Source organism: Dermacentor albipictus, chromosome 6 (assembly GCF_038994185.2).
Source record: "Dermacentor albipictus isolate Rhodes 1998 colony chromosome 6, USDA_Dalb.pri_finalv2, whole genome shotgun sequence".
Taxonomy (NCBI): domain Eukaryota; kingdom Metazoa; phylum Arthropoda; class Arachnida; order Ixodida; family Ixodidae; genus Dermacentor; species Dermacentor albipictus.
Window position 1 is genome coordinate 92,137,139 of NC_091826.1, and position 23,356 is coordinate 92,160,494.

Here is a 23,356-nt window from a genome sequence, read left to right on the forward strand (position 1 = left end):
TTCCACAGGCAAGCGCACACTAGCAGGTGATGTTTCACAAAGGAAGGAAAACTTTTTGTTGCAAGAAGTTTGACAGGGCGCAGGTCGGAAGGCACAAAAACACGTGGTTTGGCTCGGGGCTGCTGTTAATTTACTTGTCAAGATACATGCTTTGTCATAATAACTTGATGTGGTCGCCGTCATCATTGGTGGTGACCCCTCCGGTGACATCTTCGTCCTTTCCAGTTTCTATGGCGAGCCCATTGGACACTGGCCGTCGTCGTGGCAGGAAGTGCTCTTCGAGCAAAGCGGCGATCAAAGCCAGGGGCTTTTCAAACAGCGCGTGCAGCATGAATGCCGCCGCAAGTGAAGCGACGCAGTTTCCAGCCGTCAGGATGGCCTGAGCATAAACGAAAAGATGCAGGACGTAAACACTACAGACAGTTCAAAACTCAAAAGAAACAGTGTAGTATTACTGCTATTTGAAGATGTCTGAACCTCGACTTATCAGAAATTGAATTATATGTGACCCGCAGACAAACCGTCTTCTTAGGCATACAGATCTGAACAAAATTTGCATAGTAAAATCTCATAGACACTTTGATAATTTGCTAAAATAATTTATTGTCATTACATTTTGCTACGGAAGGCATATTACTGAAAAAGAAAAAATATAGCTATAGGTGGAACTTTCATTTTCTGAATTGCGCGCCCGAACCTCAGTGGCGTACGTCAGAGTGACGAATTTCAAAGTGTATCGTGGTATCTCGGTTCTTGTGACGTAGGAAAAATTCAGTCTTGTTTTGGCTGCTTTAGAATGCGATGTGATCGATATGCCCACAAACGATTAGCCCCGCACGTGCAGATGATTCCAGCACCTATGGCGCCAAGGCGAGTGGGTGCGTCGCTGCAGGACGGGGTCAGCACCAGTGTACAGTGTACTAGAAGAGGCCAGTAGGTTCAGGGAGGGCCCGCAGCTGACGCTCCTATTGTAGACCTTAAACACGCACAGCACATTCGTGATTCGCGCCTCAAACGGATGGTTTGTACTGGCCACCCTGTGTTCTCCGCTTGTGACGTCACCTCAGGGACACATATGACAGCCCTGGTGGCGGCACCTTGCAAAACTGCATTGAATGAGAGACCATCGCGACTATGCCCTTTGCTGCTTCGGGTAGCAACGCGACCTTCACCAAGTAGGCTTGTTAATTTATCTTTTCGCGAAGAAGAGTCGTGCAGCTCAGGTCGCGCAGCGCAACTTTTGATTGGTTTACCATCGGTCCAATGCAGCAGCAATTCGCCTAACGAATCACTAATTCTGGTAAAGGCGAACTTGCGCGGCAGCCACTGATGCCTCTATTGCTCAATGAACGAAGAAGACGGATCAGCAGAATTGGAGAAGGCGACTTTCAGCGCTAGAAGCAAAATGCGTTTTTGTGGACACAAACCGTTACGCCAGCGTCGATGAACACATCTGAGTCCACAGGGTTGACATCAAAATTCGTACAATCGAGGCAAGGACATTGCCCAGGAGTGTTCGCACATGATGCAGCTGATAATGTTCTGAATCCTACGGCGCCGTATTTTTCAACAAACTGAGGATGCTGAATAAATTTTTAGCCAGCTAGGTTATATTCATGTATTTGCAATGGCGCATAGGTTTGTACAGTATGGGCTAGGAATTACTAGGTTAAATATGCAAAAAGCAACGCCTTGCATCAGGCTACAAAGAAATACTTCTTTTGTAACATCCACATGGATTTAATGCAATAGTGCATATAGAGATTTTTTGGCGGAAATATTTAGGCACGCAAAGAATAATACAAATTGATTCCTTTCAGATAACTTCTGTTATGAACTTGTGATAAGAAAAAAAAATTAACAGTTTGAGTTCGTCTTAGAAGGTGTTTATTCAGCAGTTGGGGAACAAATTTCCCGCGTATGTAGCTATTATAGCTCTTCTTCCTGACCAATACGTCATTAACGGCATTACTCACGTCACGATAAGCAGCTCACAAAGCTGCTAGTTGCAATGTTGGTTTCAATGTGGTGTTTTTTCTTTTTTTAATGCTATTTATGCATTCCTCTATGAATCGCATTCCGTTACGCGTAAATTAGGTTCCATAAAAATTTCATATGATAACTTCAGTGAAGAGGCAAAACATACCGCTGGTGTTGGCATTTTACTGATAAGCATGGATATTATAAGTATGAAGTGCTATTTCTGTGTAGAAAAGTACACCTCAAATATAATCAGTTGACAATTCTACTTTCTAATTACCATAAGTAATTAGCTGTTTATATTGTCGTGCTACCTTTTTATAGTCAATCACCTTCTGAAAAATTCATTTAAAAACGGAATTATGTGTTACGACGGTATATTTCGATTATCCAGTGCGGCGCAGGTGTCTATCATAACCATCAAACACGGCACGTGATCTTCGAGGAAGTATAGTATCGTCGCATAGAGACAAACCTAATCCGCATTCGAAAAAACGAAAGCTGGAGCTATATAGGAAACGGACACACTAAACATTATTGGTGGCATACTGAATGGCGTTAAAGCAAGACAGTAACACTTACCATGAAATTATATCCTCCGTCTACTCTTCTAGTAAAAGTGGTCCACTAGTACTGCATCATAATGTCGTGAATCATGTATGTGGAGACGGAAAGCCTACTCAACGGAGCCCATGCAGGCCAGGCTAGTAGACTGCTGAGAAAGCCTGCGCATTAGGAGGCACAAGAAGAAAAGCTTCATAGACAAAAAATATGAAGGGTGTAAACACACCCCCGTAGTGCGTGTGAATGAACACAGGTAATAATTGAGTGATCCGGGATTAAAGAAGCGGGCTAATGTACTCAACTTAAATGGCTCGCGGTGCTGTGCATGACCATGCTGGTCAGGCGAATATTATTGATGTCTTTCTTTTTGCAAGGTATTCGAACGTGAACATTAAACAAGGAATTCTATATCAGGCTGAGTGAAAGATGAGCTTGTAGTCAGTACCGGGAACTCGACACATTCTGTAACAAATCAGTGCTTCATGAACTGCACAAGATTACAGCAAAAATTGCAATCTGCTAATGAATACGTGTATTTGTGCTGTACTACAGTTATAACACTATCTGTTATATTGAACTTTCACTCGACTTCAGCGGGTCGAGAGGGTCAACTTTGCACAAATATGGATTGGTGACCTGCAGGGGAGGCAATGAATAATGAGATAGAAACAGAGAGAAACTGGAGTGCGCGAAAGTTAATCTACTACGAACACAGAAGCAAAATATATTTTGGATTTGCGAAAGGAACTTCTCGAGATCTAGGTTCACCAGAGTGCTTATGCAATAACCTTTAAGGTTGATCTGTGTCTCGTGCCATGCCTACTTCGCCTTGACTTTTATGAAGCCCACAGCGTGAACAACTGCTGGTTCTTCATATCGTTCAGTAATGAAGCGCTCCAGGCTTTAATTACAGTGAAGAAAAAAAGACACTAGTACAGTTTATGACTACTTTGAAGCAGAGGTAGTTTAGCTTTCATTTAACTGCGTCAGGTATTATGGATTTGCTGCATTTGTGTGAAAGTTAGAATATATAGCTCTTAGGGCGACGAGCTTTGATTTAGGCCATATATTTTATTCAGTAACATTGCTGGAAATTGAAATTACAGAAAACCGAATAGGGCACGAAGCTTACAACTTTCCAACTGAACAATGAATTTAAGAAGATAATGCAATTGTTTGAACTGCACCTACTGCGATGTATACAGAGAAAAGGAAATATATATTACAGGCTTCACCGATGTATTTAAATAATTTTTAAAGAACTATACCGCAGCGCACGTAAACAATGGAGCTGTGCATATGATTTGTAAATTGGTAGATCAATTTCACACAAACTGTAGACGAATACAGCATGTCTTACCGTTTTATATTCTAACAGGTGTGTTTTCGTTAAGAATTGTGTCATAGAGAACTTGGTGGCTAAATATTTTCAAAATTTTTCGATTTTCATCACGAATTGTACACTATTTAATCCACTAAATTGTCATTATTCTCCTTCAAATCACTAGAATTTTCATTTATCTCTCATGTACAGTGAATTTGGTTAAAATCGTTTGGAGTTTATAAAGGTGCCACTTCTTGCATTCTACGTGTACTCTTTTTTTTTAATTAGGGAACTCAGACTTTAAAAATGGATGCCTACCATTTTTCATCCGTCACACCTCCTTCTATAAGCGGCAGATTTACACTCCTTCCATTAGCACCTACCACGAACGACAACAGAACAACATGGTTGTTCTGTAAAAGAGCCTGACACTATGTAACACGTATTTCTTGACTGTTGGTACCCGATTTTCCAATGTGACTCCCCGCTGTGCAAAACTAACAAAATAGTTTTATAGTTTTTCATTGATCACTGTGGAATTGGATACTTGCCTGCTGAGTGCACGGGTAGAGTGCCACATACTACACTGTTGTTGCGGTGTACGAACAGTTCATAGGAATCATAACATATGCAGGTTTGACTATTAAATACAAATGCGTGATAACTTCGATAAAGCTTTATAAAAAGCGTGGGGCTAGCGAGAAGGCTGTACCACCTGAGCTAACTGAGTTGCTCAATTCATGAAGATTTAGTTCTCGTGAAAAAATCGTAGTCCTTTTGCTGCAGCCAACACACGATTAAAGATTTGTTTTCTGATATTGTATCTTGTGTGATTGTACTAAGAGGCAATAAAGAAAAAAAAGTCGCAGTTTCGTACGAGGGGCGAAGCATTGATGTCGATAGCAATGTGTTACACAACTGCTCGAAGTAAGCTTCGTAGTTTTATCTGCCGCATATTTGCAGTAACCGTTAGTTTGCTAATCAAATTCGCAAACGTCGTTTCACGCGCGCACAGGCGTACATGAACCGATCTCAATCGATGAGAGCGAACACGTTGTGGCAACTCTGGCGTGGTGAAGCGCGATAATCGAGACGAGCGAATGCCTTTGCTGCCTCTCTCTCCAACGCGTCTCTGAAACACGAGATTGCGTGTTCTCCTACACAAGGCGCCCGCGAAGACAGCGCATGTGCAGCGACCAGCCGTCTATACTCTCCCGGCCTTGCCTTCTTCCGGAGATTACCTACAGTATTGCGCGCAGCGGCGCGCGGCTGTGTTAGAGGACCCACTGTACCCCCCGCCCCTCTTTGTATTGCGTGCGTCTTGATCGAGGCACTCTACGCTCCCCTCCGTACCCGAGTCGCGATGTTACCATCAGACACGCTTTAATATACTTAGTTATAGAAGAGGCCTGAAACTAAGCGAGAGGTGAGCATATCTACCGCGAGTGCCTCGTATGAGCGCGGTGGTTAAGCACATTGTCAAAATTATTATGAATCTTGGTCACGTTACAGCCGCGGAGGCGAAATTATATGGAACGTTGGAGGAATGAAACAACTGTTGAAGAAATTGTTAAAGTTGCAATTTCGTGCTGAAACGGTAGCGAAAGCAGACAGTTTTAGGGGCGTGGGGCGCATTTTTTTTTTGCATTGTCCTCGATGAATGCTGCGGCAAGCGGGTTCAGCTCTCGCGTTCTGAACCACCTCCAATGCACTCACCTGCTCTGTCTGCGAGGCAGGTGTAGATTATCCACGCGATCCCGGCGCTGAAGAGCCCGCGGTGTGTGGCAGCGTACAGAGCCGTGATGACCCTGGCAGGTTGGTTATGTCCTGTCCACAGGACACTTCCGAATCGGGCGATGCAGATACGGCAGGGCGCTGTCACCCACAAAAAGGCCACCTTGTGCTGCGACGGTATCGAAAATGGAATGCATTGTTACGAAGGTTGCATGACTCTTGGAGACTGTAGAAAGTAGTGTAGACTGTACTAGACGGTCCGACACATGTATATCGTCATCTATCAGTGGATTCTGGGTCGTTGTTGGCATCATCGATAGAGAATTCGGCAGAAGGCTCACGAAGGCACTAAAGCGCTTAGGCACCTACGCTTTTCTCAACGAAACCCTTTGCCTTGGCCGTTCGTGCTGTGTCCTCGGCCAATGACAAAAACTTTATTAGGGGCCACGTGGCGCTACACGGTAAAAACAATGCGATTCCTATAATATGGGGACCAAGACACCAGCTATGGTTCAGTGTGTATGCATATAAGAAAAACCTTCCGAAGTGGACGTCTCTTCTGCAAATTTCGCTTTCTAATTTATGGCAGTAACCTATAACGCTTTCATTACGTCTGTGTTAGCGATGGTTATTCATACTAAGTTGAGAAAAGATTTAGGAAGGTATGAATTGAGTAAATTATTGAGAGGCATGGGTGCCGTGAACTGTACCGATATCGCCTGTTTAATGCGTGCAATATTTCTGACGCTCATGAGGCAATCGAAATAGCAGCATTGCTTCAAAGAACGTATTAGTGAGAACCAAAATCGGAGCCATATTATTTCGCATGTCGCCCCGGTATTGTGTTTTCTATTTCGCATTTGTTTCTTCCTGCTGGGCGATCGAACGTGCGAATCATGTTCCGAAACGCCTTGGAGAAAAAATGCCCCAAGTTTATTCCATTGCTAATGCAGTGGTTACCTATTCTTATGAACCATTCCCGTGTTACTATATGTGAAGGCCGAGCTCTAAAAATTACTTTAATTTATCGCGTGTAGCAGGTGTCTAACCCCCGTATTCAGAGATCCGCTGTAACTGATGCTCGTGCTTGATTTGGTTAATTTAACGCCAGGCGTGAACGTGCAGAAGTTGCTCATAGCGATTCCCAGGGCTCGTTTGTGCTAGCCGACCACTTAACAAAGTCAAGCACGGTCTCCAAACTAAAGCGCATTTCTGAATACGTTTGTTAGAATTGCGTTCCAATCTGAGAAGCGCACCATAGTCATCGGCCTAATGATTCCATTTCTAAAAGCTGTGAGGGAAGACATTGTTGACTAAGGCAAAATTACCTGCTTATGCACAAACATCACGCAAATATTCGGGGATTCTGGAGACAGTATACTACATGTGATGTTGCGGCTGGCTGCTCCGAGAATATTCACCATAATCTAACTGAACAGGCTCCTTGGACAGGCTGTTCGTTTCCCAGGAGTTTCGAAACAACAATGATCATGCAGCCAGTACATGTGTATCAGTTAGCTATTCTAGGACGGCCTACCTCGAAGATCTCCTTTTGGATGGCCTTCTCTAGTACCCTAATCTAGGAGAGAGCTAAGTGCCTTCAGAAAACTCTTTCGTTAGGCAGTCGTACCGCGCCTTCCTGCGCATCGATATAGGTAAGTGTGCGTCAGAGTTGGAGGGGATTCAAGACAGCTACAGCCCGGATGCTTCACTTTACATTTTCTTAATAAGTGCTCTGTTTTGGGGACCTATGGAACTCCCATGGTTTCAGTCCAGTAAATATCGTTGCAATAGGAGAGCACCACCTCACTCGCGTGTTGTGAATATGTAAAAAAACAACACACCACCTGTACCCATTTTGAATATTATAGTCATCGGACATTCCCTCCACGAGAACATGCTGACGTGAACGTGGACGACGTTGATTTAACGCTTCGTCATGGTGCATTTACCTTTTTAGTGTCTTTATTTCTTTTTTGCTGTAGACGGATAGAAATAGAGCAAGCGAGGCATTTTCTACTTCAATCTGTCTGGAGAAAACAGTTTATACTGAAGCAGGAACAACACGAGAGAATAATATATTTAAATGTTGGCTCGATAACTATTTGGGAAATGGCTAACTCTGGGAAATGGAACAGACAATGCACTGTGGAGGCATGCTAGCGTTCGAGAGATGTTTCGAGACGGTGCCAATTTAAATTGTACAAACAAGTGCACAAATTGTACTTTTGTCAAGTATTTAGTTACTTTCCTAAATTAAATATACCGAATATAACCTCAAATGCAAGATGACTGTATAGATAAGTGCATTCGAAGTTCTTGAATAACTACGAAAATAGAGGAAATTGTGAAAGAAAGAAAAGATCTGGGGTGCTATAACGTAAAACTATTCCAAGATTTTATATCGCAATTTCGCTCTCAGCACTCCGCGATTGGTCAAACATTTTGTTGGGCCACCCCCACTACACCTATCTGTCACACGACAATATGAAAACCGCAATAGCTCTCCGTCTCGCATGACGTGTGTACGCTTATTATGCATGATTTGACCGAACAAAAGAAAAATACGTATTTCCGATTTGACACCTTTTCGTCATTAGCCCTCGGATATTGGTCAAAAGTTTTCGAGTGGCGCCCTCTTCACTCACCTGTCATGTGACGTCACAAAACCGCAAAACCTCACCGCGTCAAAGTGACGTGTACGCCTTAAAGGTGCATTTATATGCCGAACAAAACTGAATTTTCTACTGAATAGCCGCAGGCTGCCCCTTTCCGAAAGGAATAAAAGATGGCTGCCGCCGATCGCTCAGGCACTGACTGGCTACTCGCACCTGCCGGAGAGCATGGCTTTATTGGTGCATACCAAAACTTTTTGCGTGGCCATGTAACGTTTCCTAGCAAATTCGGCACGTTTAAGACCTCGTTCTGCCAACTCTTCTTTGCTGAAGACCCGTTTTAGCGTCATTCTTAAGCTTCCGTTGCATGCCACCGGGGTTTTCGAACAGCCTCCGTAATCTAAGTAGGCAAAGGGGACCAATCGCATGCGCCGGCACCACCCTGTTCATCCGGTTATCGATTTTCAGTGCAGTGGCTCGGCCCCATCGTATCCCTCTCCACTTGAGCGTCCTCCACGTTTCTTGTCAGCCAATTAAATAAGACAAGCCGCTAAGTGCAGGCAATGTTACTCGTTTTTCAAGCAAACAAACGTGACCTCCTATGAACGAGGAGCGCGTATGATTGGTTCGTTCAGAGAAGCCTGCTGGTGACCGCCCGATGCTTGCATCGGCGGTTACGTAAATTTGACGTCAAGAGATTGGAATAAAAACATATTGGAATAGTTTGCGTGGTAGGGCCCCTGCAAGAATGAAAACATAGGAAGGGTGAAAAGCTAGAAAATAACATAAATATTAAATCAGACTCGATTCTGTGATACGATCAATTGAATTAGGAAAACCCGAACACGACTGCGTGAAGAAACGTTGATCCGAGGTTGAAAGAACGTAAGTTAGAAGGTGATTCCAGTGTCGTGCAGGTGTGCTCAATACGCACACCGAGCTTTACTATCATGGCTAGTTCGTATTGAATGATACTGGGTGCAGTGATTATCTCCGCGTCTAAAATACCATAATAATAGACTTGACGAAGCATACGTAAGTTACAAGTTTTCAAGTGAGGGATCAAAGCGGCTAAGAAAAAAGGTGCCTTTCATTAATGCTTTGCTAAATGTACGATAATGTCAGCTACGATAGAACCAGCCGCATTTTTCTGAGCCTATGCAAGCTCATTAATCATGACTTCAGGGTCGCAACCTAAATGTCACCATATCGCCCAAAAGGCGAATCATTGATGGATTTAGCAAAAGAATAACTTCCACACTATAAGGTTTGTAGTTTCATAGGCCGTATGAATCCTATTAAACATTCGCTTACTAATTAGGCAAGCATACTTTGAGGCGTGTGCATTCGGACCTGAACAGACCTCCCTTGATGACCGCGAGCACTCACTGTCACAAAGCTGGCGTGATGAAGAGCCGTGACAGCGAGAGAGAGAGATATAACTTCTATTGACTCCTTGATGGGGTCAAAGGCGGCCAGAGGGGTGGGAGTCAGCCCCTCTCGCCCCCTCCCTCGGACGGCGGCCATTCCTTGCAGTCCAGTGGCGTTGGCGGCCATCCGGACGACCCAGAGCTGACCTTCCAGGTCGCTGCTGGCCAGCCTAGCCTAACACTGTTCAGCACCGAGGAGCGCGCGCGCTTGTCCCAGAAAGAAACACCTTGTGCCTCCGCTAGCTTCGCCATTTCAACTGTGCCGCTTCACTAAAGCTAAGGTGATTCGACCTCCAAAGCTGGGCGCACGGGACAGCAGTGCGCGAGAAGCCACCAGCCACACTATAAATTGCTTGCCCTGAAATGCTCACGTTTCACCCTGGCATCTGCCCCAGATGACCTCCGGCACGCGGCGCGCGGACCGCGTAGTTAATCGCTCGGCTTCGCGGACAGCCACGGCCGGGCTAGAAGAGGGAAACGCACGTCCGCATTTTTTGAAGACCAGGTCTTCCTTGGAGGCTTCGAAATGATTTGGGGCTTATGTTATTTGGTTATCGGGTCATTTAGTTTTTTTTGTTTTATTGATTTCTTTCTTTCTGTACATTAAAATGAAATCGAAGCAAAAGCAGAAGGCTATACAGTCTTTTCTTCTCGTCAAATTAGACAATTTGAGGCGCCTTTTCGTGCACGCAGCATGACGATAGAGAGAGAGAGAGAAAAGGATGCATAGAAAGGCAGTTAGGTTAACCAGAGGCAGTTCCGGTTGGCTACCCTACACGGGGGAAGGGTGAAGGGGGATAAAAAGAGAAAGAGAGCGGAAGGGGGAGATAGAGAGAAATAGACACGAGCACGACCAAACTGCGTACACTACAGAGCGGTAGGGGGCGGCGTTGTTAGTCTATCGTGAAGCCCCGCAGATCGCAGGAACCTTAATAACGCAAGTAAGGCCTTTAGCCTGGATGTTCTATGGGAGTAATGACCTAGAGCTTTCCGTTCTGATAGTGGACGATTGTCCAACTGGTCCAGTACTCTGCACAGCACTTGTCTCTGAGCACTGTATCGCGGGCAGACACAGATAATATGTGTGAGCGTCTCATCGATGTTGCATGTGGCGCTAGAAAGCATTAAAATGAATCTCGGAGCGAAAGAGGCCAAAGTTACTGAATTACCTTAACGGTCGCTAACAATTAGCAGCAATCAACAGTATTGCGTACTCAGTACAATTTGCAACCACAGGAATACCACAAGGACCCATACTTCGACCGCTTCTTTTCTGTTTAACGTGAACGACTTGCTGTGGAAGTTAACTTATTTGGGACAAAAGTTACGGCACTAAGCAGACGAGGATGATGTGAGACACAAACGACATATACGACATATGCTGAAGCTCACGTCGTCCTCGTTTGCTTAGTGCCATAACTTTTGTTCTTTAGTCATGAACCAGCTAGCCAGGCAACAAGTCTTGTTAGAAGTCCGTAATTGTAATGTACGCCGACGACACCCCAATTGTGATTACCGCTGACGTCTCAGAATTACAACGCATAGAAAACTATGAATCAGATAAAAATAATAGCTGGTCTATATCGAACAGTCTAACTGTGAACAAGGGGAAGACCAAATATAATACGTTTCAATCACACAGAAAAAGGACTCTGCTATGATAATGTCACATTTCTCATTAATGACATCGTGCTCGAGCACAGAAGCCCATTTAAATACCTTGTCGTTGCTTTAGACAAAAATTTACAATGCACCAACCACATCAACTTTATCTACGCAAAGCTCGCATCCGGATGATGCGCACTGCTACAAGCACTAGAGGATTTCGAGAGTGACATATTTTTGTGTATCTTGTACTTTTCCCTCATACGTACCCGTTTCATATACTGTATGGTATATACGTACGTATATGCGTGCAGCCTGGCCTTGGACGTACAATATCTATCTCGAACCAATCCGATGACTTCAGAAATGCGCACTTAGAATTATAACGCTTCCTAAACCCCATGAACCAAGCAAGACGCAGCTTTGTGCTTCGCGAATCCTGCTTTTTCATTATTTGCCCAATTGAAAAGAGCCGTTTCTGTTAGCAACAGAGTGAACCGTAAACGCCCATCCAAATCATCCATCTTTTCTACCTCCTCCCGTTCCACAAAGAACCTTATGCGAAGTAACTTTGGCCTAAGCTCTCTAAATAGTATTTACGGGTGGCTGCAGGACCAATTTACAGGAGGTAAAACAGAGTCTAGTTTAGCGTTAGAACTAACATGATCAGGAATAGCTGGTGGCAAATTTCATCAGTATTTTCTTTTAATGTTATGATGAATTTTCCTGCATTCCAATTTTTTCTCACACATATGTTCTAATTGTTACCTTATGATCAATTTACGTACCGTGCCATTTGAAAGTGATCGTGTGATGCCATGATTAAAGAGTATTTATTCTTCTTGTTAAACGAGAAAATAACTTCTAGGATACTATTGCTTATCGCTTTTGTCGTATATACTGTTTGTGTGCAAACCTCAAACTTATTTATGTATGCACTTCAATTGTTATTCGAACTTTTGGTTACACATAAACCATGTGCTTACTGGAAAATTTCATAGTATTCATTAAAGGTGGCTATGTCATATTCCATGATATATATTTTGTTTTTCATTGGACGCTTACTGGCCTTTGGCTATGGATCCAAACACTTTTTTTGCATATTTTGTGTGACGTAAAGTATGGGTAAAGAAATAAATGTGAGACTTGAAAATAAGACGTTGTCTTCCTTCGATGTCAACTGCTTTTCACCTGCTTCTCTTTAGGCTGGTTTGGGACAGTGTGAGCTTGATCACTTGAGCTTTAATCTTGGACGACGTAACGACGACAGCAAGTACGAGGGCAAGCACACCCTGAGCACATCACGTGACCCCCAATATAAGGAGCGTGGGCCACTCATTCTTCTCGAACTTCGACATTATTCGCAAGTCCACAACATCGGCAAAAATTATCCTACAGCGTCCGCATAATTGTTCTCGCAATAAAGTAGTGTGACGCCTACTAATTTGTAACGCACAATCATTTTATAACAAGAATGAAATTTTAGGGCTTCGTTACATTTAGTGCTTCATTACAAGTTTACGTTCTGCACTTCAAACTTTCTAAAATTTGCCATAAGGAGCACTTCTCTGTGTTATGATGAATCCAATAGCGTAAACAATGATAAGATAAAAACGCTGTTGCTTACCCTAGGCAGTCGATGTGGCGCCTTTGTGACGTACCAGAAGCCAGCAAGGATTCCGAGGCAATAACTGGGCATGTAGTAGTCATGCTCTCCAGCGCTGTGACTAAAAGCAGCAAAGAAAAACGAAGACCCATTTGGAGCTTCAGAATTGCCCTGCGACCCATCCTACACAACAAGGGGGGGGGGGGGGGGGCTATCGGGTCAGCAGTATGAAGTGCGGCACAGAAGAAAAATCATTTAACGAAGTATAATATGATGCTGCCAAAATTCTTAAAGAAACACCCGGGCATCGGAAGGCGCACCTTAGTGGAGAAATCTGTTAAACTGCGACAGCATCATGACTACGAGGACATACCGAGTGACCCAATCTCGTACAGACACCTTGAGCCACTGGGTTGGCCTAAGAGGATGGATGGATGTGGTCTGTCAATATGCTCGATGTAGACAAACAATGCCAATAACGTTAAAATGGCCCGAAATAGAGAATGTATAAACATGCGAAGGGCATAACGAGGATATCCAGCCAGCGCTACCAAGATAGACAAAGTGTGCCAATCGAATTAAAAAAGTGGGGCCTGTAGCGGGCACGGGTGATTGCAGGTAGGGGTGCGATCGCGCAAACAGCTCGCTTTTCCGTTCTCTCGCTTGCCCTCTCGTGATTCGTTGGCGCCCGCGCGTTTCGTCACGGCCGTCATTGCGCCGGGGCGGGACCACAAAATGCGCTTACGTCACACTCCTGTCAATCATTCCAAAACCGAGTGAAATCGGCCGCTATCGTGGAACGGTCGACAAGGGCATTCGTTTCGAAGAATGAATGGCCGTTGCCATAGCAGCGCTAGTAGCAGACGATGCGCCTGTCGTCTGCTCGTAATGTCGTCGCTCGCCGAGCTTGGATGGCCCTGCCGGGGGTCCAGTTTTTTTAGATTAAAGCGCGATCCGCCACTGCAGAACGTTAGCGATGTTAATTATTGAAAACAACTGTGATCACAGTGAAATTAAATGTTGTGCCTGCGCTGTGATAAATATAACTAGTGTTCTTCTTTTTAATGTTGTTTGATCTGACCTCATTGCTCTGACCTCATTGCTCATTGCTCAATGCTCGCCGTTTCACGTTGTGCTCAGAGAATCGCGTTCATTGTTCGGCGGTTTGACGCTCACGAGTCACGATGACAGCTCCTATTATCGCGCTTTTGGAGTCTCTCGGGCAGCCTCGGCGACGCATCTCTCGGGACGCATTTGACGAGCTTACCGAGGAAGAGTTCCGCGAGCAATTCAGGCTCTCGAAGAGCACTGTACGGTGGTTCTGCGAGCAATTGGAAGACGTTATGGGTGGCCTTCGGACCGGTGGCATCACGACGCAAGGCAAGGTGCTTTGTGCTCTCCGTTCGCGACGGGGAGCTTCCAAAGATCCATTGGCAGCGAAGAATTTGTATCCATAGGGCTGGCTTCCGTGAGCGAGACCATTCGCGCAGTTGCGGAAACAATAACCGGGATGCGCCGGCAACAGGGTTGGGTGAGCTTCCCGTTGACAACGGCCGGCAAGCCTAGTGCAAAGGCGGCCTTTACGGATCGCGGCCGCATTCCCGGTGTAGTGGCCTGGGCCGCTATTTTGTAGCGATGCCTTATGCCTTATTCTATGCTATTCTTATCATCCACCACACACGGCGGCCTGATCCCGTTGATAGTGGGGGCAGACCGTCGCTCTGACCACTGGCTTAGCGCAAAAAGCCTGAAAAAGCATAGAATCGGAAAAGGCATCGCTACAAAATACCGGCCCTGTGTCGACGGGACGCTCTTGGGTCAGCGCGCGCGATGTCCGCACAAGGTACGGATGGCCCTCTATGAACGCGACCAACAGTTCGCGTTGGTGCGGCGACACGTGCGGGTCAAGTCTTAGATTTTTGTGCGACGACATAACGATTCGCAGTCGATGAACAATGATCGCCAATTGAACTGCGCGCTCCTGCCAATTTGTTTTGGCGTGTGCGATACCACCTAGCGGACTAAACCAAAATATATGCCGCTTAAATTAGTTTTCTTCTCTCGCATCACATTTCCGACGCAGATTATATGTTGCAACAGAAAGTGTTTTTTTCTTATATTACGTGTTTAATTATTAAAGCATCACAAACATTCTGCACGTAATATATTGTCCCCGATCGAAGCCCAAACTGGTGACGCAAACTTCCGGGGCTGGGCTCGCTCGTTTATTGGCTGTGCTCTCCCTCCCGTTCTCACAAATCTTGCGGACGGCCCACTTTGTGACGTAGCAGCCAGACCGAACGAACGGAAAAGCGAGCTGTTTGCGCGATCGCACCCTAGCACTGTTCCAGTGACGGAAGAGCGCCGCCGATGTGCGTTAGCCTGTGCAGCGTTTTAGGAATGCCCGAAGTCGGTGACGCGTATACGCCATGTTTATTAGAACGAGCAAGATGAGAAGAAGAAAAGGTGCCTGCCAACAGCTCTCTGAAATTATATTTTTCGCCAATGTCTTCCCGCCAGCATTGTGGTTAACTTGAAGCTCTCAAGCGGCAGAGAAGCTTTATGATCCCTCGCACTTTTTCCCGTCTGGCTTTCTTAAGAAACAAACGAACCCGTTTGTCGGGGCCCTGAAAGGTGTCTTTCATGATAGCCGGTTCCCACAGAAGTCTCGCAGTTTCTTCGGGCATAAACAAGCGCGACATTTCTGCCGTTCGGCTCCCTTGAAGAAGCGCCATTGACATAGTGGACTGACGATAGCTGCAAAATACATTCTTTGAGCCATCTCTTCCAAAAGGCATCAATACAAACTTGTCTTTACCTCCATCATTATTGCACTTGTTTTGTAGACATGGGCTCTGTGTTAAGAGCGTCGTCTTTAAGGAGAGAGAGAGCAGTTTACTGATCAGTAAATGAGCCGGTGTTAGCGGTGGTTGTTCCAGTTGACTCGATAATGGTCACAATGGGTGGGAGTTGACCAATCATTAAATTTCTGTCAACAACGCCTGTATATCACCGCAGTTCAATAAGGTTCTATTCAAAGCTTTTCGCAACGTTTTCTGTACGGTGTGTATGAGCTGTTCCCAGAACCTCTCACTCCCACCAGGATGCCCAGTCCGCTATAATATTCCATTTTAATCACTGCTCTCTGAAATACTGTAACACATGTTCTTCCCAAATCGAGTCCCAAATTATTTCCAGCTTTTATTGCAAAATGAACCTTGTGGACACTCAAGGCACATTTCTGCCGTCGACGTCGCCGTCGCCGTGGTGTTCCTTATAAAGTCCAAGGGCGATAACACCGTCGCCGCGGGTCGTATGCTGTATGTGCGAAGGAAAGCGCGAGGGTGAGCCGACAATCGCGGCTCAATCTCATGTGCGCGAGGGAAGAAAGTGGGGAGGAAGTGCGCCGTCTTCCGTCGCGCGCAAGAAAACGGGAGGAGGTGAGGTAAGGCCCCCTACCTCACCTGTACTTCGGGAGCAACTCCAAATGTCGTCGCCGTGCTCGGCCTCGCGGGCTTTATATTTGATGCGAACTGCATCAGGTGGAGAGCATAGGTGAGCCGAAACTCGTAGCCTTGCGCATGCTGTGTTCTCGCCGCTCAGTTTGCATTGAAGTGATATAAAGCACGAAGGGCACATCGCTCGCGGCTGCTGCCGCGCTTTCTCAGACGAGCGTTTTGACAGCGAGTGTCCGCTGTCATCAAGTGGGACGTGTGGATGTTTGCCTGTGTGCACTGACACCATGCCGATTAATCAAGTTAGCAAGCGAGTGTTTATAAGTTCATGCGGTCGACAATACCACGATTATTATATATTATTGCTGTCTACTAATTTGCTATCGCAGTCGATGCTTTGACTTTCGGGCGGGACTGCGACTTTTTTCGAAACCCTTTTAAACCTGACATAGTTGTCAGAATGCACTGTTCGGCAGACTCCTAGTCTTACAGTAAGCCGCCTGAATGCGTCTAAAAAGTCTGCTGCACTGAGGCTGTATGCAAATTCTATGTGCACTACGCGTATGAAAGCACAAGTGAAGATCACAATATATGCTGGCTTAGTGCTGAATGTTGTATTGCAGACAGTGACCAGCAAAGTATATTCGAACGATGAAAAATTGTTCACATTCTGTCAAACTGTTTGGATAGAAGTACAAACGGTTGACTCAGTGGCTTCACTGTAAATATTCGGCACACGCTGCAGTAACGAATAACTTTTTTGACTATTTGTAGCCCTCTAATGATTCAGTAGCTTTGTCGTAATTCAGTAAGTGCGCCACGAATTCCAGCTTGGAAAAGGCGTCAGCGCTCTCTTTTAATCACCTGCTTGGTGAATTCTTGTCTGTCGGAAGAGCTGTAGAAAGTTTCTTGCTGCGCGTAAATGTTGAACTCTGCAGTCTGTCACCAACTGCATGTCTACACGTTCTCTCATCTTCTTAAGGAACCAATTTTCTTAGATTATTATGAGACGTGTATTCTTTACGAAACGCGATTTTTTGTACATTAGAGATACAAAATTTATCTGCTCCTTGCATTTCAATCGTTGACAGGTGCTCCTATTGTATTCACATCCCGATTCCTTTTGTATTGAACGAAGTGGAAAATCCACGCAGTGGTGTTAATAACCTTGGTAAGGTTGTTATTGTGGCAGAGGTCTACCAAAACGGCTGTACATGCCGCGGTAACATTTTATTTATTCTTTATTTTTCACATGTTTACTCCGGTCCATGGAGAGTACAGTTGGCCAAAACTGATTTTCTTGAATCAGCCAGCCAGGCCCATTCCACCAAGGAGTGCTTTCTTGAAAATGCTTCCCCACGCGTGAGTAAATCGGCGGGGCTGCTTTCCGACGGGCAATATCGCCATTGACCTGGTCTACTTAGATCTTGTATGTATATTAGCCTGTTCACTTGAAAACCTTCAATTTCTCATCATCTCAGCTTATCCATCCAAGAAACAGTGCTGAATTATACGAGAACAGTATTTTGAAGGCTGTCAATGTCTCTTTCTGCACACTGTGCATCAGTCATGCTGCCATTATAGCTCCCAAAAATACTTATCGCGGAAGCTATAGGTTTTTCAGTGGCGCCACTCTTGATTTCCCAATCGCTGCTCTTGTTATTACTTCCGGTTTATTTGTTTTTGTTCATGCATAAACTGCTACTCCGTGCTGGCATCTGTAACAAAGCATGGAATGTTGTTTTGTTCGCCGATCATGTAGTCGCAGGGATATGTGGGACACGTGTCATATTCATTAGACAAAGATTATCGCCCTGTTTTCCCTATGTGTCGCTTATTTCCACAGAAAAAAATATCGTTTTAATTGAACTTTTTCAGACACAGCTACTGGAAAATTATTTTGGCTTTCACTGTGAAGGGAAACAGAAAACTGTCTACATCGTAAATTTCAGGTGGTGCATTTATGCCATTCCTTTTTGTTGTTACCTCCCATAAATTTTCCTAATGGCTCATTTCAATTTTTGGAGTCATATGACGTGATAGCGTCCGTTTCAGGCAGCACTTCCATACGCTCGTCTTTACAGACTGCTACCAGTTGCTCTAACACGTCTTCGTCGAGGCTGCAGTTTGGTGCAGCGACTTTGGGGCAATTGGTCCTCGGTAACTTATATTACTGACTCAAAGCAAGGATTCTCGAAATTGTTATCTATGCTGCGCACACACTTCTTATTTCACCTCTCACAGAAGGAAATGAAAAAAAAATAGCTTCCTCTCAAAGCTCCTGTTTGAATAATGGATTATTGAAGGCGATGCGTGCGCGGGAAAATGTTTATAAAAAACAAAAGTAATTCACATGCGAAGTCCAAGATAGGTCTCTGTCAATTACGACTCCCAAGAACCTGTGACTTCTGCTGTATGGTATAAGGAGCCCGTTAATAGATAGGCCGTAAGCAGACATTCGCTTCCTCGTGAATGCCACCATTGCGCACTTCCCGCATGAAATTTCAAGTCCTCGTTCACGAAGGTAGCAAGATGTCATTGTGGCTGCCTTCTGAAGCCGAGCGCGAAGCTGAAGTCGTGTCACACCTGATGCCCAAATGCAGATGTCGTCCGCATACATGGAAAGTCGTACGGTGCTTGGAAGGTTGTCAACTAATCCACAGAGGGTGAGATTGAAAACAGTCGGGCTAAGCACTCCGCCTTGAGGGACTTCTCAGCTACCGTAATGCTCGGATGTCGTGCCATTTTCTGTGTGCACGTAGAATGGTCTCCTCTGTAAGTAGCTGCACACCCACATATATATCTTACCACCAAGTCCGACGGCTTCTAACGTGCTAAGGATGGCTTCATGGGTGACATTATCATAAGCCCTTTTAACGTCTAGAAACAGAGCAGCAGATATTTGCTTACGGGCCTTTTGGTGTTGCAGAAATGTTATCAAGTCAACAACGTTGTCTGTTGACGAACGGCCACGACTGAATCCGGCCATAGCATCTGGGTAGATTTCATAGTACTCTAAGTACCATTCCAGACGCGTTAAAATCATTCTTTCCATTGTTTTTCCAACACAGCTGGCAAGTGCGATCGGACGGTATGAGGAAATGTCCAAAGGCGACTTGCCGGCTTTGAGAAGTGGAATAAGGCGAGTTGACTTCCATTCTTCCGGAACCGTACCTGTCTGCCAGGAGTCGTTGTACAGGAGCAAGAGTGCCTTCCGAGCTTGGTCTCCTAGGTTACACAGGGCACGGTATGTAATGCCGTCAGGTCCTGGCGCTGAAGAACGCCTGCACAAAGCCAGTGCAGCTTCTAGTTCTTCCATAGAAAAAGGGCATTCCATGCGGGGATCGCGTAAGAACAGTAGGTGGTCGAGCGTTCCCGTACCCGTTCCATCGGAATTTGCTTCACCAGAAATCTTTCTGTAGAAAGATTCAGCGACGTCAATATCTCTACATTGTAGATGGAGTGCCAGAGATTTAAACGGGTGGCGCTGACCAGACGTTGTGCGAAGGCCACGGACAGTCCTCCATATAAGCGGCGAAGGTTTTTGCGGATCGAGGGACTCGCAAAAGGATACGCATTGTCGCGAAGCCAGCTTGTTCATGTGACGCTGTATTTTCTTTTGTGTTCGTCTAGCCAATCTCAAATCTTAATTGGACTTCGTGCGCCTATATCTTCGCTCCGTGCGACAGCGAGTTGCTCGAAGTTTCGCTAGTTCGATGTCGGAAGTACGCCAGAAGTAGCCTAGTAGACCTGCAATGTTACATTTGTAGAAAATATACATTTGTAATGAAGAAGAAGAGCACAAGGACAAGGGCAGCCAGATCGTTTGTTCCGTGCCTGCAGTGGAACCAATGGGCCATCCGGATCGCCAGTACTTAGCAAGAGCTTTAGCCGTTCGGGCAGCCAGCTGTACCTGCTCTGCATGACCTTCCTTCTCGATTACGAACAGACGCGGCCAACTGAACTGTTCAAACACTCCCTTACAATTGGTGGAAGGTGCGGGGTATTCAAGAACATCTACAGCCTGGAACTCCGGTCTCGCACTCTGCCTCCCGTCATGCCTGACTATTCCCCGCCGATGTCGCCGCCAACCTCCGTTGCCTGCTCTGGCGCTGTCCCACAACGCCATCCAGCTGTTTTCAGCGGTACGGATGTGCAGGACGTCAATGACTGGTTGTCTACATACCAACGGGTGAACTAGCACAATCGATGGGACGATACCGCCAAGTTAAATGCCGTCATTTTCTTCCTTGCGGGAGTTGCTCACCTGTGGTTTAAAGATCACGAAGCCGACTTTGAGTCCTGGTCCGCGTTCAAAGCCAGTTTCGCTGACGTTTTCGGTAACCCCGCTGTCCACAAGTTGCGCGCCGAGCAGCGGTTACGAGAGCGAGCGCAACAACCCGGTGAAACATTCACCTGTTATATCGAAGAGGTTCTGGACCTGTGCAAACGTGTGGATGCTTCTATGCCCGAAAATGAGAAATTGAAGCACATTTTGAAGGGCATCGCCGATGACATTTTTCAAATGTTGATCGCCAAGAGTCCGCGCACCGTAGCAGAGCTCATAAACTTGTACCAAAGCTACGACGAGTTGAGGAGGCAGCGCGATTTGACCAGGCACCCCTCAGTGGCTGACGAGGCCCTATCTTCCATGACCGTCTTCCCTGATCGCTTCCCCCTGCTCACACAAATCCAAGCTTTCGTACGGGATGAAATTACACGTCAGCTCTCTCTACCACCTTTCGCTGAGCTACCTCAACAGCAGCCGCTGCCGTCACAGCTTCCTACACAGCTCGCCCCTACGCTCCGGCGGGTTATTGAAGAGCAAGTTGCTGAGGCTCTACCTATGCAGCATCAGCAGTACCCTGTCGCCGCGCCACTTACTTACGCATCCGCCGCCGCGCAGCCTCAAGTTGCTGAGGCTCTACCAATGCAGCATCAGCTGTACCCCGGCGCCGCGCCACCTACTTACGCATCCATCGCGGCGCAGCCTCCTCGTCAATCACTAGTTGCGCTACATCCACGGCCGCTACCACCCGTTCGTAATCCCGTTCATCGACCTGCTCCTGCCTTTACTAATCCTTGGCGCATGCAAGACAACAGGCCCATATGTTATGCATGAGGTATTCCCGGCCATGTTGCACGACTCTGCCGCCGCCGCATGCTGCACTCTGATGGGTTGGTGCAGTCGCCTCCCTACGCCGACGTGCAACCTTTTCAAGACACTTATTTTAGTCGGCAGTCGAACAGGCCACCAGCCGAGCGCCCGGTCCCTACACGTTATTCGCCTTCCGCGCGTCGCCGCTCGTTGTCCCCCATGCGTCGGCACCCTTCACCCACGCAAGAGGAAAACTAAGCGCCGCAGTTCAGGAGGCAAGAACTGCGTCGCCATCGATCTGTACAAGTCCTCCATTTTCGCCTTCGAACGTTGTTGACCTTACTGTTGAAGGCGTCCCTACCGTTGCGCTAATTGATACTGGAGCAGCCGTGTCTGCCCTAAACGAACGCCTCTCTCGCGCCTTACGAAAAGTTACGATGCCACATTCTGGGTTTTCTCTTCGCACAGCAAGCGCCCAGCCAGTGCAGCCTTCAGCAGCATGCACAGCTAGAGTTGTTATTCTGGGCGTTCTCTATATTGTGGAGTTTGTGGTTCTTCATTCCTGCTCTCACGACGTGATACTTGGGTGGGACTTTCTTTCGCGAAATAAAGCCTTCATTAATTGTGCACGTGCTGAAGTCGAATTATTGCCTTTGTGTGACGTACCCCTCCTCGGCGCCACTTCTCTTCCTGATAAGCTAGGCCTTCGGGAAGACATCGCCATACCGCCGTACTCGTCTGCCGTTGTTCCCGTCTTCTGTGGCGCTGTCTCTGAAAGCACTGTCCTCTTCACTCCTCCGGAACTCTTCATAACCAGCAAAGGTGTTCCCCTCCCTTTCGTTTATTGTTCTTGTTTCACGATGTGCCTAATAACCTGAAATAGATTCAATAATGTGGAACTGCCTCGAATGTGAAAACATTGACTCGCCATACCGGCCCTGCGAAAGTGGATTAAAAAAATTATGGCGTTTTACGTGCCAAAACCACTTTCTGATTACGAGGCACGCCGTAGTGGAGGACTCCGGAAATTTCGAGCACCTGGGGCTCTTTAACGCGCCCCTAAATCTAACTACACGGGTGTTTTCGCATTTCGCCCCCATCGAAATGGGGCCGCCGTGGCCGGGATTCGATCCCGCGATCTCGTGCTCAGCAGCCTAACACCATAGCCACTGAGCGACCACGGCGGTTCGCGAAAGTGGATGTCCAGCGAAGCTGTCGAAAACCATCACTACAACTGACGAGGGGTGTACGCAGTGCTTTGTTTCTTTAGAGTAATGGTAGTAATGGGAATTTAGAGTAACTGTAGTAATGGCAGTAATGAAATTTTGGCAGGACGCCGGCGCTGTCGTATGGCCGTTTATTTTTACCTTTGTGTTGTCGCCACGGCGGCTTGCGCAGCCGTAATCTTTACTGGGAAGCGAATGCGGGGAGTTCTACTTGTGTGGCATTGTTATCAGCAGTGCCTTATCATCAATGATGTGGTTCGGATGCTCGTTTTTCATTTGAAACGAATGCTGTTCTGTACGTGGTATGCGTGGTTCTAAAGAGTGTATGCACTTTTCGCTTCACTTTGCTGAATGTTTGAGGCCTGCTTCCCCTGTGCGACAGGTCGGCCAGGTATTGCACAACCTCCGCGATCGACCCGCTTTTTTTTCCCACAGAGATTGACACGAAAAATGTTGACCACCGAGAGCCGAACAGCTTTGCTATAAAACAGGAAAATTCACGCAATAGGGCATTCGTCTTGCGCCGTGGCACAGTACAGTACTGTAGCTATGCAATGTTGCGAAATTTACGAAAACGTAATTCTGTAGAGAAAAGAGATCACCTGTGGCTCACCTCTGCAGCGTGTTGCATTTGGCCTATTCGCCGAGGAGCGGACAAGGTCGATTCAAATAGGTCGCGAAGCTTCGGGCGAAAAGCGGTTCAGTACAGATTGTCACCG

At 46.3% G+C, this 23,356-nt stretch overlaps 1 protein-coding gene across 2 annotated transcripts; it reads right to left on the minus strand.

The window, feature by feature from the left end:
- LOC139046973 (nose resistant to fluoxetine protein 6-like) lies at positions 1-23,356 on the minus strand. Of its 2 annotated transcripts, none has more exons than XR_011507012.1 (5): positions 23,251-23,356; positions 12,880-12,979; positions 5,585-5,771; positions 2,563-2,705; positions 1-379 (listed from the first exon to the last, which is right to left on the minus strand). XR_011507012.1 is itself a non-coding variant. In XM_070520891.1 (5 exons), exons 1-4 carry the CDS (start codon positions 23,266-23,268, stop codon positions 2,608-2,610), a joined length of 414 nt encoding a protein of 137 aa, XP_070376992.1. In that variant the 5' UTR covers positions 23,269-23,318; the 3' UTR covers positions 1-379; positions 2,563-2,607. The 2 variants fall into 2 exon arrangements, 1 of the variants encoding a protein (XP_070376992.1); XM_070520891.1 differs by having other exon boundaries at positions 23,240-23,318.

Bases quoted from the DNA above. Each gene is read 5' to 3' on its own strand.
- LOC139046973 (XM_070520891.1), bottom strand. From the start codon at position 23,268: ATGCAACACGCTGCAGAGGTGAGCCACAG. The intron at 12,980-23,239 runs GTGATCTCTTTT...TGCTGCTTTTAG, and splicing joins GCTGCAGAGGTGAGCCACAG to TCACAGCGCTGGAGAGCATG. The intron at 2,706-5,584 runs GTGAGTGCATTG...CCTAATGCGCAG, and splicing joins CTGCCTCGCAGACAGAGCAG to GCTTTCTCAGCAGTCTACTA.